This window comes from Oncorhynchus keta, chromosome 28, assembly GCF_023373465.1.
Source record: "Oncorhynchus keta strain PuntledgeMale-10-30-2019 chromosome 28, Oket_V2, whole genome shotgun sequence".
NCBI classification, from domain to species: Eukaryota; Metazoa; Chordata; class Actinopteri; order Salmoniformes; family Salmonidae; genus Oncorhynchus; species Oncorhynchus keta.
Window position 1 is genome coordinate 73,992,008 of NC_068448.1, and position 15,504 is coordinate 74,007,511.

Below are 15,504 nucleotides of genomic sequence, written 5' to 3' on the forward strand. Positions count from 1 at the left end.
CAGGAAATGGAGGGCCGAGCACGTCCCCATTCTCATTGATGTGGCTGTAGTGGAGCAGGTTGAGAGCTTCAAGCTCCTTGGTGACCACATCACCAACAAACTATCATTGTCCAAACACACCAAGACAGTCGTGAAGAGGGCACAACAACACCTATACCCCCTCAGGAGACTGAAAAGATTTGGACTGGGTCCTCAGATCCTCAAAAGTTATACAGATGTATCGTGTCATTTTGCAGTCACTTTTATTGTAATTAAGAATATAATATGTTTCTAAACACATTCATGGGGATTCTACCATGATTACGTATAGTCCTGGATGAATAGTGAATAATTATGAGTGAGAAACATCCCCACCTCCCCAAATTACTAACCTCCCTGTCAACGCAGAGGTGAGGTGTTAGCATGTCTTGGGGGTATGATATTTGTGCGTCTGTGAACAAAAGAGAAGAGAAATCGTTGATAAAGAAAATCATGAATCAATCAGGTTTAATACAAATTGCAACAGGTAGACAACATCCATCCTGGAACCAGAGGCCTCTTGACCAACAAATGTTCTGTAAACACCTTCCTCTTGAGACAGTCCCTTTATATCCCAATCAGACCAACAAATGTTCTGTAAACACCATCCTCTTGGAGACAGTCCCTTTATATCTGTAAACACCAATCAGACCAACAAATGTTCTGTAAACACAGACAGTCCCTTTATCCTCTTGGAGACAGTCCTTTTATTTCCCAATCAGACCAACAAATGTTCTGTAAACACCATCCTCTCTTGGAGACAGTCCCTTTATTTCCCAATCAGACCAACAAATGTTCTGTAAACACCAAACCTCCTCTTGGAGACAGTCCCTTTATTTCAGACCAACAAATGTTCTAATCAGACCAACAAATGTTCTGTAAACACCATCCTCTTGGAGACAGTCCCTTTATTTCCCAATCAGACCAACAAATGTTCTGTAAACACCATCCTCTTGGAGACAGTCCCTTTATATCAGACCAACAAATCCCAATCAGACCAACAAATGTTCTGTAAACACCATCCTCTTGGAGACAGTCCTTTATATTTCTGTAAACACCATAATCAGACCAACAAATGTTCTGTAAACACCATCCTCTTGGAGACAGTCCCTTTATTTCCCAATCAGACCAACACATGTTCTATAAACACCAGCCTGAGAGGCTTGACCAACAAATGTTCTGTAAACAGGAGACAGTCCCTTTAAAATCAAAAGGCAGTGGCTTTGTCAGCTAAATCAAAGTCAAATCAAATGTATTTATATAGCCCTTTGTACATCAGCTGATATCTCAAAGACCAACAAATGTTCTGTACAGAAACCCAGCCTAAAACCCCAAACATTTCAAGACAATGCAGGTGTAAACACCTTCCTCTTGAACAGCACATTGGCTAGGAAAAACTCCCTAAATCAAATCAAATCAAATGTATTTATATAGCCCTTTGTACATCAGCTGATATCTCAAAGTGCTGTACAGAAACCCAGAAAAAGGCCAAAACCTAGGAAGAAACCTAGAGAGGAACCAGGCTATGTGGGGTGGCCAGTCCTCTTCTGGCTGTGCCGGGTGGAGATTATAACAGAACATGGCCAAGATGTTCAAATGTTCATAAATGACCAACATGGTCGAATAATAATAAGGCAGAACAGTTGAAAATGGAGCAGCAGCACGGCCAGGTGGACTGGGGACAGCAAGGAGTCATCATGTCAGGTAGTCCTGCGGCATAGTCACACAACATACAGCATTGAGTCTAGTGACACATCAACCCGAAATGTGTTACAGCACACTGGAAATCATGTAACAGAAAGGTCAAATATATGAATATGTTGAACATTATATGAATCACTCTAAACTGAATCTGAACTTTATTCATCTTAAATATCCCCATTACATGTCTATTTTTCATGTGTGTAATGTTGGGAGTTATTGTGTCGTTTTGATTTTGAGTGTTGATCAAGAGACACAAATGAGAATGCATTTGAGGTTGTCCATTAATTTCTCCTGTGGCTCCCAGCCCACCATTCTCTTCTTGGCAGATAGAAGTGATGTAATGAAAGAGCAAGTGGGTGCAGGAGAAATGGAGGAGTGTGTGATAATCCATCAGCTACAATTACAGTTACTCTGTTTCTGACAAAATCTCACACAAATGTCCATTTAAGCCTGGGAGATAGAGGAGAGGGAGATGGTTATGTTGCAGAACGTTTCCGTTGTTGTATCAAGGGCGGACTTGACTACTTGGGGGCCTGTAACAAAATGCTGTAAAGGGGTCACCTTCCCCTAAAATGGTTATTTACCCACCACACATACATTAACTGCAATGAATATTATTATCCCACAATGAAAAATATCTTGTATATAAGTGTTTCATTTCGGGCAGTAATGAAATGTATATAGGTCATATAATGCTGTTGAGTCAGTGGCTGACACACACTTTGTGTGTAGAGTCAGTCAGTGGGCAGCTGGGGCCCATTTCATTTGAAACTGGTGAAACATGGATCAGGCCACCTCTGCAATGTTTCAAGTGACTGAGACTAATTGTTCTGGAGTAGAAGGTTCATTAGAAAATGACAATGTTCTAAATGCTTAAATTAGCATATAATGTTTTCACAACTGATGTTGACACCCATCACATAGACTATTCAACATCCTGTTATACAAATACACTTATTAGGAAGTATGTCACTGATGAGATGTGAGATGTGCCACACAAATTTCTGCTTACTGTTGTAAGGCAAGTGTCAACAACTTCACATCTTATCTTTATATTTTAGTAATGAGATTCAAAATGTTCAGTGTACGGCTGGCTGTTAGTTCATGTATTAGCTTCACAACTGAAGAACCTATGTGACTATGGACTAAAGTTTCAATGTGATACAGTATGTGTCATGTGACCTACTCTACCAGGAAGTGAATGTTTGACCTGTTTCAGATGATCAGTAGTGTGAGTTCTCACATGGCTTGTCCTGAGAACATGTTTTTTCTCATTGGCCTCTTTATGTCAGGTGAGTCTTCCACACAACAACAACTAGTTATGAATCAGACATAAAGGAATAACCACAAGTCATTATATTTTATGGGATGTGTGATATACTGGCTTTTTAATTGTGTAGAAAAGTGTCAAGTTAATTCCTCACGAGTGTATTTTAATAGTCTGGATTCAAACAGTCCTGTGAAAATGTATTTAGCATATTTTTGATACTGAATGTTATCAGATATTCAATCAAAGCTAATATTAGATAAATGAAACATGAGTGAACATGAAACACAATAATGACGTACTTATTTCATTAATTCCTGAAACAACGTTATGCAACACCCAATGTCCTAGTGTGAAAAAGTAATTGCCCCCTTATACTCAATAACTGGTCGTGCCTCCTTCAGCTGAAATGACTCCAACCAAATGCTTCCTGTTGATCAGTCTCTCACGTTGCTGTGGAGGAATTTTGGCAAACTCTCCCATGCAGAACTGATTTAACTCAGTGACATTTGTGGGTTTTCAAGCATGAACAGTCACAATGTCTCATTTGGGATTAGGTCTGGACTTTGACTTGGCCATTCCAAAACTTTAAATTTGGTACATTAAATCAATTTTGATGTATTCCTGATTGTGTGTTTTGGAATGGTGACATAACCAGTTATTGAGTATAAGGTGGGAATTACTGTTTCACACAGGGGCGTGGGTGTTGCATAACTTTGTTAATGAAATAAATTAAATAACTATAACTATTTTTTTTGTTATTTGTAAACTCAAGTTCCCTTTATCTAATATTAGGTTTTGGATGAAGATCTGATAACATTCAGTAAAAAAAGAAGCAAAATAGAGAACCAGAAAGGGGGGAAAACCTTTTCATGTCATTGTATGTTCATGTGAAACCGACGTCAGTATGTGGTTAACAGTATATCTTCCACCACTGTCCCTGTCCCCATACCGGGCTCAAACTAGTGGTCATCTGCTCACAAACACACCTCACCTCACTCCTTGACAACATACCAATCAATTGAAAAATCACCTGTACTTTGAAATAAATTCATATTAATGTTATTGGGAGAGACTGTACCAATGATGAAATTAGCATAAGATTAGCATCAACATACATTATTGTTTTATTTAATTTCACATGTATTTAATTGTTTCCAATTTCATAAAATGTTGTTACATGTAATCTTTTGGTTCATCAATAATGCATGATAAGCATCATCAACAGGGGGAACATATTGGTTGTACGTTGATAAACTGTAGAAAGAATATATTCATTTATAAGACTTCTTCATGAAATGAATAGTTCATAAGAAGGGCCTGAGATCAAAGTCAATTTTAAGACAGTAGGGGTCAATGTTTTTAAATACCTCCTCTCCTTGGTAGGCCAACATGCTCAATGCGTGTGTGTATATGCGTGTCAGACGACGACACACGTTACAGTGGTCAGCTATGCATTGTTTTAATTGTCTTTTCGGTTGTCCTACGTAGGTTTTTCCACATGAACATGTGATGAGACAGATTACACCTTTATCTTGCAAGAGATGATCCCCTAACAGGGATGTTTACACCTGTATGTGTGTGTCTGAAGAAGGATGTTTTTGTAATGCTATTGCACTGTGAGCACGAGCCACATTGGTATTTCCAATTTGGATTGCATGTCAAGAGTGTCTGAGTGGTCTCAGGGGGCAGGTCAGATCTCACTAAGCTATCCTCAATATTGTGACCACACTTATAGACCACCAGTGGGGATCCTTAAAGAGGTTTGCCATTCTATAGTCTGACTGCAGAATATGCCAGTGCTTCTTCAGGATTGCTTTCATTTTCTCTGAACACTTGGTGTACTTAATGCAAAAGATTTGTTTTTATTCTTTGGTTAAGTTTTAGCATTTCCTCTTGTGGTTTTTGAGATATTTTCATCGTTGCAGCATCAGAGGTTTTTTTTCCTCTGAATTTAAATGTATTTTTCATTTTCTTAGCATTGCTGTCAAAATCTGACTGTTGGCCACAGATTCGTTTAACCCTGCATAACTGGCTGTATGGTAGACCATTCCTGAGGGGAAGGGGATGCATACTATCCCCACATAGCAGAGTTTTGAGGTCTGTTGACTTTGTGTACAAGTCTGTATGTAATGCATCATTCTCATTGATGATCCATAAGTCCAGGTAGTTTTTTTTCTCTAATCAGTCTGCATGGTGAATTTGAGATATTCAGAGCTCTCGTTTAGCAGAGTTTGGAATTAATTTAGTTCCTGCTTCCTTCCCAGAGCACAAAGACATCATCTATGTATTTCTTCCATAGGAGGACTTTAGAAAGTAGGGGGTGTCTCTGTTTTGTGAGTGGTTCCTCAAATTGTTCCACATACATTTTCTCATAGTTGGGGGCAAAGGAAAAAGGAAAAACTCTGACTCAAAGATGAAGCAGCTATTGGATAATACCAATTTAGTGAGTTTCAAGATGCAATCATTGGCTGGAGAAACGGCAGTGTCTCTCTACGGAAGCAAGTGTTGCAGGTCACAATATAATTTGAAAGTCTGCATTAAGGTGTCTGTGATATAATATACTTGTCTAAAACAAATATAGACATTAATAAATGCGTTTCTATATCTTCCATCTGTTTTACACTGGAGGAGGAGTAACAAGATGGCTGTGCAGTTGCCTCCAAACAGAGGCCCCTGTCAGTCATCTAGTTTTAATACATATCATTGGACTGAATTGAAAAAACATCAGAACCTCCCTGATGTTGTCCTTTATGTTGCAGGTGTTTTGGCCTGTTTTGGTTAATGAGATTTGTCAACCAGTTACACTAATAAATACTACTTCAGGATTGAGAGTCAACCATTCCGTGCAACAGACAATAAAACGTATGTTAATATAGTTGTCAGGGGTAAGAGACCATTTATCTTTTAACCAACTTTTCTTTCATCAAAGATAAGAGTAGAACAAGTGGACAGTTTAACGATTAGTGTAAAATATCTTTATCTGAAATGTATTACAGATTTGCCTTCCAGTCCCATCATTACTGTCTCAGGTGAAGTGAAGGAAGGGACCCCTGTCAGTTTGAACTGCTCTGCTGTTGCTCCCTGTCCTGAACACCCCCCTGAGCTGACATGGACTCTCCCAAACAGTTCACATCTGAGAACCAACTGCAGGAGAATCCAGACCAAATCAGTTCTCTCCACGGTGACCTTCACTCGGTCATATCTTCATCATGAGAAGAACGTCACTTGTACCTCAGTCTACCCAGTAGGGACAAGTAACAAGACAGCTGAACATAACATGATGCTTAGCGTTTCATGTAAGATTTAGTAACCGGTTCCAGTAGAATAGATCATTCTATCATGTTTTCACTGATTATTGTAATAGAGTGGTTTTGATGAGACTATTCAATATACCATATCCAGATACATTCTAAATGAACCCCTCTCCCCCAGTCTCTCCTAAGGACACCTCGGCCTCCATCAGTCCATCTGATCCAGTATTAGTGGGCAGCTGTGTTAATCTGACCTGCAGCAGTACAGCCAACCCTCCTGTGACAACCTTAATCTGGTTCCAGATCTGTGGTAATAAACCAACACAGGTAGCATCTGGACAGAGTTACACCCTCAATGTGACTGTTGATGGAGGACTGTACTTCTGTGAAGCAAGAAATAATAATAAATGCATCTCAGTGCAAGAGGCGTCACTACAGTCCCTGGTTTGATTCCAGGCTGTTTCACGTCCGGCCGTGATTGGGAGTCTCATATGGCGGCGTACAATTGGCCCAGCTTTGGCCGGGGTAGGCAGTCATTGTAAATAATAGTTTGTTCTTAACTGACTTGCCAAGTTAAATAAAGGTTCAATTTAAAATTGGAAGAAAATCAAATGATGGGCTTCGCCCTATTTGGTGAAAGACCATCTTCTGTATACCAACCCTACCTTGTCACAACACAACTGATTGGCTGAAACGCATTAAGAAGGAAAGAAATTCCACAAATTAAGTTTTAACAGGGCACACCTGTTAATTGAAATGCATTCCTGGTGACAACCTCATGAAGCTGGTTGAGAGAATACCAAGAGTATGCAAGAATGTCATCAAGGCAAAGGGTGGCTAATTTGAAGAATCTCAAATATAGCATATATTTTGATTTAACACTTTTGGTTACTACATGATTCCATATGTGTTATTTCATAATTTTGATGTTTTCACTATTCTACAATGTAGACAATAGTAAAAGAGAGAACCCTTGAGTAGGTGTGTCTAAACTTTTGACTGTATATAATTAGTAGAAAATTATACTACTTCTTTTGAAAATGCAAATACTTTTGTTCACTTATAAGGAATAGGAAGTACATCACATGCCATTGTCCAACTTGAATTGCAACACTTCAGTTTGTCAGAACTCACTATGGGTGTGATATCATCTCCTTTTCTGTGATCGCTTTTCAAGATCATAAGGCAAGTGTCAACTTCTTCACTATCTTTTCATTTTAATGTTAAGACTCACTGAACTGTTATTACTGGTAATGATTTGAAATGCTGCTGCTGTTGGTTCATGTTATAGCTTCACAACTGAAAGCCATACACTGCATTCAGAAAGTATTCAGACCCCTTTCCTTTTTCCACTTTTTGTTAAAAATGGTTTTTGTTATTATGGGCTATTGTGTGTAGATTGAGGGGAGAGAACAATTTAATCCATTTTCGAACAACATAACAAGGGGAGAAAAGTCAAGAGGTCTGAATCATTTCCAAATGCACTGTACGCATTAAGGTTCAATGTAATACATTTGAGTAATTTAGCAGAGACACTCTTATCCAGAACGACATACAGTTGGTGCATTCATCTTATGATAGTCAGGTGAGACAACCGCATTACATTCATAGTAAGTACACTCAAGCAGGTATCAGCAAAGTCAGAGCTAGTGTGTCAAGTGCGGATGTTAGTTCACAAAAGGCTTTTTTGAGGTCGGGCTGTGAAAGGGGGAGGGGGGTGCTGTGGGATTATTTAAAATGCCCTGAAGGGGTAGGGTTTCTGTTGTTTTCGCAAGATGGGCAGGTAGCTTCAGGGGGAAGCTGGTTCCAGCATTGGGGTGCCAGAACAGAAAAGAGCTTGGACAGCCTGAGCGGGAGCTGCCCTCCTGTAGGGGTGGGAGAATGGAGTGCTCGGGTGTTGGGTTTGAGCCTGAAGGTAAGGAGGGGCAGTGTGTTGAGTTACTAAATGTGTGTATGTTTGTACTGTTTCAGGTGATCAGTAGTGTGTGAGTTCTCACATGGCTTGTCCTGAGAACATGCTTTTTCTCATTGTCCTCTTTATATCAGGTGAGTCTTACACACAACAACAACTAGTTATGAATCAGACAGAGGAATAAGTACAAGGGATGATGTTTCATACTATGAGCTGTATTCCCATCTGTCTCAATGTATAGAACAGCAGAGTTTAATAGTCTGGATTCAAACATTGTGCTCCAGATATGTTCATGATCCAGTTTAGGGCATGGAGTTGTGACATCAGGAATCACCTGTACATTGAAATGAGTATATATTTTGCTGCAGAGAGAGTGACTGTACTGAAAAGATCATATTACCTCCCTGATGTTGTCCTTTATGTTGCAGGTGTTTTGGACTGTTTTGGTCAACGAGATTTGATCACCACAATGCCAGATAGACTGGATGTACTGACTGGCTCCTGTGTGCAAATCCCATGTTCATTTGATATTCCTGACCAACATAAGGATACATTTAACAGCACAATACTACTCTCTGGAGTGTGGATTAAAGAAAACTTTGGTCGGCTTCCGGACAATGTGATATTTAACAGCAGTAAGACAGTCAACAGATATCAAGGGAAGATAACTGGAAACATGTCCCAGATGAACTGCACCACAGTCTTCTTCAATGTAACCACCAATTACACTAATATATACTTCCTCAGGATTGAGAGTCAACCATACCATGCAACAGATCCTGATAAGTCTATTAATATAGTGGTCAGGGGTAAGAGACAATTTATCTTTAAAACCAACAATTTTTTCCAGTTTAGATTCCTTGCATCAAAGATAAGAGTTGAACAAGTGGACAGTTTAACTGTTAGTGTAAAATATATTTATCTACAATGTATTACAGATTTGCCTTCCAGTCCCATCATTACTGTCTCAGGTGAGGTGAAGGAAGGGACCCCTGTCAGTTTGAACTGCTCTGCTGTCGCTCCTTGTCCTGAACACCCCCCTGAGCTGACATGGACTCTCCCAACACAGTTCACACCTGAGAACCAACTGCAGGAGAAATCAGACCAAACCAAATCAGTTCTCTCCACGGTGACGTTCACTCCGTCATATCTTCATCATGAGAAGAACATCACTTGTACTGCAGTCTACCCAGTAGGGACAAGCAACAAGACAGCTGAACATAACATGATGCTTAACGTTTCATGTAAGATTTAGTCACCGGTTCCTGAAGAATAGATATTTTCACTGATGATTGTAATAGAGTGGATTTGATGAGACTATTCAATATACCATATCCAGATACATTCTAAATGAACCCCTCTCCCTCAGTCTCTCCTAAGGACACCTCGGCCTCCATCAGTTCAGCTGATCCAGTATTTGTGGACAGCTGTGTTAATCTGACCTGCAGCAGTACAGCCAACCCTCCTGTGACAACCTTCACCTGGTTCAAGATCAGTGAGTGTAAAACTCAGGTAGCATCTGGACAGAGTTACTTCCTCAATGTGACTGTTGGTGATGGAGGACTGTACTACTGTGAAGCAAGAAATAGTCACGGCTGTGGGAAGTCAAATGAAGTGCAGCTGGCTATAAAAGGTAAAATGGGCACGTAGGGCACAATCGTAGGTTAGATATACAATATATATTCAAAAGTACGTGGACACCCCTTCAAATGCATGGCCGCTGTAACGGCTTTCTTCCTGGGAAGGAGAGATGTGCAACGTGGTTAATGTCCATGGTTATTTAATGACAGAAACTCAACAATAAACGTGGCACAACCCAAAAACAGTCCTATCTGTTGCAGAGAACACAGAGACAGGAAACAATCATCCACAAAACAGGCTACCTAAATATGGTTCCCAATCAGAGACAATGACTAACACCTGCCTCTGATTGAGAACTATATAACCAACATAGAAATAGACAAACTAGACACACAACATAGAATGCCCACCCAGCTCACGTCCTGACCAACACTAAAACAAGGAAAACACACAAGAACTATGGTCAGAACATGACACCTGCTGTATGTATCTAGGTATGATACGGTTTTAGGATCTTAATTTGATCACTATATTGTTGCTTAGAAGTTTATTGCATTGTGGGAAACACAGATAAGCTTTATGATTTGCATATATTCACCAAAATCCCGCACTGAAACGTGGTTATATTAATAGTATTGCACTTTTCATGCAGCCTTATTTTGTCCAGCTAATAGACTCACCACCAATGGATCAACATTACGCAGGAAACGTTCAAGTCCTTTTACTGCAGGATTATTTCACTGCAACAATACTGGATAAATTAAGATCTTACATCTGTACATCTACAGTATGTTTATAATTTGTAATATTAGACAATGTGCAAAATGTTTCCTCTTTCTGGAACAGATGGCTATAATGTGTGTTTTATTTACAGGGCAAGAAGAGCCTGTTAACCCAAAGGTTTTTGAGATTGTAGGAAAAACCTTGGGGTTGATTTTCCTTTTCAGCCTGATCGTATTCTTTGAATGGTAAAAAGATATTCCCAGCCTCAATTTTAACATATTTATCATGCTGTTTGTGCTTTTGTATATGAAAACCTAAATGATGTCAAAATACCTTTATTCTTGTCTTGCAGGAGGAGGAGAACATCTAGACTCCCCAGTGGGTTTGACATGACAGACCGTTCACAGGGACTGGTGGGAATGGTAGAATAAACCTTTAAAACCCATCTAGAATGTGTGTTTCAGGAAGAATTGAATACATACTGTGTTGTGTAACCAACTGTAACTATGAAGTCATTATTCTTCTGATGTGTCGGTCCTGACAACTGTTCCTTTCTCTGTGTTCTCTCCACAGAACTCCCCGGTTTGGACAGTGTGCTCTAACCAGGCCACGGTCGGTAGAGGGAACCAGTAACCACCATTTAACAACCTAGATGGTCTTTAAGCACAAGTCAAGAAAAGAGGTGCATTTTATGTATTTTTCCAATGGGTATTAAGTATTTTTATGTACAGTATTGTCATTGTTTATTAGTTTTCTGTGGATATTTTTGTTACATTTATAATTTTGTGCTATTTGATTATCTGTATATTTGCTGGGATGAAAAATGTTTAACTGTTACAATAATGGTGATATGATGATGTAGGCTGCTCTTTATTTTAGACCATTTATTTTGAGTGTTGAGTTCACAGAGCATCTGTTTTAATTGGTTACAGTATAGAGGAACTGCTGGGTTCAACTAGCTCACTGAAGGCAGTTTAAGACCATATAAAGTAAATGATGACTGTCTAGAGAAGACACAGTTAGTTGGAGAGACAGTGGTCTGATACAAGACAGGAAGTTGGTGCAGGAAGTCTACATGATGGCAGAATGGTGTTAACGTCTACTAGTCACTGTTTCTCTTCATCTTTTGTATAGTAAACAGAATAACAATATCATCTATTTTCAGTTTATATCTATTTAGAAGTTATCGTGTCAGTTTTATTTTCAGTGTTATTAAGCAACAGAATCAATTGAGGCTGAATTTAAGATTTTAAAAAATGTTTTGCACTGTAATAAAGACCTTTACATTCAATTTCAATGAAAATATTTTGGCCTTATTGGTCCAACATTTGACATATCTCATTCAAATGGATTAAATTGAGGTTCTGTGTCACTGGCCACATACTAAACCCCATAATGTGGAATCCTGTTTTTTGACCATAAGTCTAAAAAGCAAGAAGTAGATTTTCTTAACATGCCACATAATAAGTTGCATGGACTCTGTGTGCAATAGTGTTTAACATGATTTGGATTTTTAAAATTAATTAATTTAACCTTTATTTAACCAGGAAGGGCTCATTGAGATTAAAATGTATTTTTCAAGAGTGCCCTGGCCAAGATAGGCAGCACCATGTCATTACAAAAAATGACAGACACAACATGAAAAACTACAAGTAATCTAGTGAAACCATTGAATTCACAAGGGAATAAAACAGCAAATTAAAAACATTGACAGGTCAGGGAATCAGCCTCAAAATCCTTCATCAACCAAAAACACCAATCGGGACAAGTTCGTCCAGTTTAAAAGTATTTTGTAAGGTGTTCCAAGATGGTGGTGCAGAGTACATAAAAGCCCTTTTACCAAATTCAGTTCGGAAGTTTGGAACAGTTAGCAGGATAAAGTCCAGCGAACGAAGAGAGTACCCACCACATTTCTGAACAATAAAAATGCACAAATAAAAAGGTAGTAAACCCAAAATGGCTTTGTAAATACAAGTATACCAGTGACTGAGCCTACTAGAGAAGGCCAGCCAACCCTGGTACGCAAAGTGCAAATCAAATCAAATTTTATTTGTCACATACACATGGTTAGCAGATGTTAATGCGAGTGTAGCGAAATGCTTGTGCTTCTAGTTCCGACAATGCAGTAATAACCAACAAGTAATCTAACTAACAATTCCAAAACTGTCTTATACACAGTGTAAGGGGATAAAGAAGATGTACATAAGGATATATGAATGAGTGATGGTACAGAGCAGCATAGGCAAGATACAGTAGATGGTATCGAGTACAGTATATACATATGAGATGAGTATGTAAACAAAGTGGCATAGTTAAAGTGGCTAGTGATAAATGTATTACATAAGGATGCAGTCGATGATATAGAGTACAGTATATACGTATGCATATGAGATGAATAATGTAGGGTAAGTAACATTATATAAGGTAGCATTGTTTAAAGTGGCTAGTGATATATTTACATCTCCCATCAATTCCCATTATTAAAGTGGCTGGAGTTGAGTCAGTGTCAGTGTGTTGGCAGCAGCCACTCAATGTTAGTGGTGGCTGTTTAACAGTCTGATGGCCTTGAGATAGAAGCTGTTTTTCAGTCTCTCGGTCCCAGCTTTGATGCACCTGTACTGACCTCGCCTTCTGGATGATAGCGGGGTGAACAGGCAGTGGCTCGGGTGGCTGATGTCCTTGATGATCTTTATGGCCTTTCTGTAACATCAGGTGGTGTAGGTGTTCTGGAGGGCAGGTAGTTTGCCCCCGGTGATGCGTTGTGTAGACCTCACTACCCTCTGGAGAGCCTTACGGTTGAGGGCGGAGCAGTTGCCGTACCAGGCGGTGATACAGCCCGCCAGGATGCTCTCGATTGTGCATCTGTAGAAGTTTGTGAGTGCTTTTGGTGACAAGCCGAATTTCTTCAGCCTCCTGAGGTTGAAGAGGCGCTGCTGCGCCTTCTTCACGATGCTGTCTGTGTGAGTGGACCAATTCAGTTTGTCTGTGATGTGTATGCCGAGGAACTTAAAACTTGCTACCCTCTCCACTACTGTTCCATCGATGTAGATAGGGGGGTGTTCCCTCTGCTGAGGTTATTTTCCTGACAGCACACTCCGAGGGCCCTCACCTCCTCCCTGTAGGCCGTCTCGTCGTTGTTGGTAATCAAGCCTACCACTGTTGTGTCGTCCGCAAACTTGATGATTGAGTTGGAGGCGTGCATGGCCACGCAGTCGTGGGTGAACAGGGAGTACAGGAGAGGGCTCAGAACGCACCCTTGTGGGGCCCCAGTGTTGAGGATCAGCGGGGAGGAGATGTTGTTGCCTACCCTCACCACCTGGGGGCGGCCCGTCAGGAAGTCCAGTACCCAGTTGCACAGGGCGGGGTCGAGACCCAGGGTCTCGAGCTTGATGACGAGCTTGGAGGGTACTATGGTGTTGAATGCCGAGCTGTAGTCGATGAACAGCATAAGCACACTTACATATTCCTCTTGTCCAGATGGGTTAGGGCAGTGTGCAGTGTGGTTGAGATTGCATCGTCTGTGGACCTATTTGGGCGGTAAGCAAATTGGAGTGGGTCTAGGGTGTCCGGTAGGGTGGAGGTGATATGGTCCTTGACTAGTCTCTCAAAGCACTTCATGATGACGGAAGTGAGTGCTTCAGGGCGGTAGTCGTTTAGCTCAGTTACCTTAGCTTTCTTGGGAACAGGAACAATGGTGGCCCTCTTGAAGCATGTGGGAACAGCAGACTGGTGTAGGGATTGATTGAATATGTCCGTAAACACACCGGCCAGCTGGTCTGCGCATGCTCTGAGGGCGCGGCTGGGGATGCCGTCTGGGCCTGCAGCCTTGCGAGGGTTAACACGTTTAAATGTCTTACTCACCTCGGCTGCAGTGAAGGAGAGACCGCATGTTTTCGTTGCAGGCTGTGTCAGTGGCACTGTATTGTCCTCAAAGCGGGCAAAAAAGTGATTTAGTCTGCCTGGTAGCAAGACATCCTGGTCCGTGACTGGGCTGGATTTCTTCCTGTAGTCCGTGATTGACTGTAGACCCTGACACATGCCTCTTGTGTCTGAGCCGTTGAATTGAGATTCTACTTTGTCTCTGTACTGACGCTTAGCTTGTTTGATAGCCTTGCGGAGGGAATAGCTGCACTGTTTGTATTCGGTCATGTTACCAGACACCTTGCCCTGATTAAAAGCAGTGGTTCGCGCTTTCAGTTTCACGCGAATTCTGCCATCAATCCACGGTTTCTGGTTAGGGAATGTTTTAATCATTGCTATGGGAACGACATCTTCAATGCACGTTCTAATGAACTCGCACACAGAATCAGCGTATTCGTCAATATTGTTATCTGACGCAATATGAAACATATCCCAGTCCACGTGATGCAAGCAGTCTTGGAGTATGGAGTCAGCTTGGTCGGACCAGCATTGGACAGACCTCATCGTGGGAGCCTCTTGTTTTAGTTTCTGTCTGTAGGCAGGGATCAACAAAATGGAGTCGTGGTCAGCTCTTCCGAAAGGGGGGCGGGGCAGGACCTTATATGCGTTGTGGAAGTTAGAGTAACAATGATCCAAGGTTTTTCCACCCCTGGTTGCGCAATCGATATGCTGATAAAATTTAGGGAGTCTTGTTTTCAGATTAGCCTTGTTAAAATCCCCAGCTACAATGAATGCAGCCTCCGGATAAATGGTTTCCAGTTTGCAAAGAGTTAAATAAAGTTCGTTCAGAGCCATCGATGTGTCTGCTTGGGGGGGGATATATACGGCTGTGATTATAATCGAAGAGAATTCTCTTGGTAGATAATGCGGTCTACATTTGATTGTGAGGAATTCTAAATCAGGTGAACAGAAGGACTTGAGTTCCTGTATGTTTCTTTCATCACACCATGTCTCGTTAGTCATAAGGCATACGCCCCCGCCCCTCTTCTTACCAGAAAGATGTTTGTTTCTGTCGGCGTGATGCGTGGAGAAACCCGCGGCTGCACCGCCTCGGATAGCGTCTCTCCAGTGAGCCATGTTTCCGTGAATGCTACCCTTGCTCGGATTTCATCAACCTTGTTGTC

The 15,504-nt window shown here is 40.8% G+C and overlaps 1 protein-coding gene across 1 annotated transcript in view; it reads left to right on the forward strand.

The window, feature by feature from the left end:
- LOC118361787 (sialic acid-binding Ig-like lectin 12) overlaps positions 1 to 15,504 on the forward strand; it is an 89,775-nt gene that overhangs the window by 9,406 nt on the left and 64,865 nt on the right. The window contains exons 2-7 of the mRNA XM_052484250.1: positions 8,215 to 8,289; positions 8,584 to 8,964; positions 9,094 to 9,399; positions 9,525 to 9,788; positions 10,611 to 10,704; positions 10,812 to 10,881. Of these exons, the coding sequence (XP_052340210.1) occupies positions 8,241 to 8,289; positions 8,584 to 8,964; positions 9,094 to 9,399; positions 9,525 to 9,788; positions 10,611 to 10,704; positions 10,812 to 10,881 (1,164 nt within the window). The 5' untranslated portion in view covers positions 8,215 to 8,240. The remainder of the gene's footprint in view (positions 1 to 8,214; positions 8,290 to 8,583; positions 8,965 to 9,093; positions 9,400 to 9,524; positions 9,789 to 10,610; positions 10,705 to 10,811; positions 10,882 to 15,504) is intronic.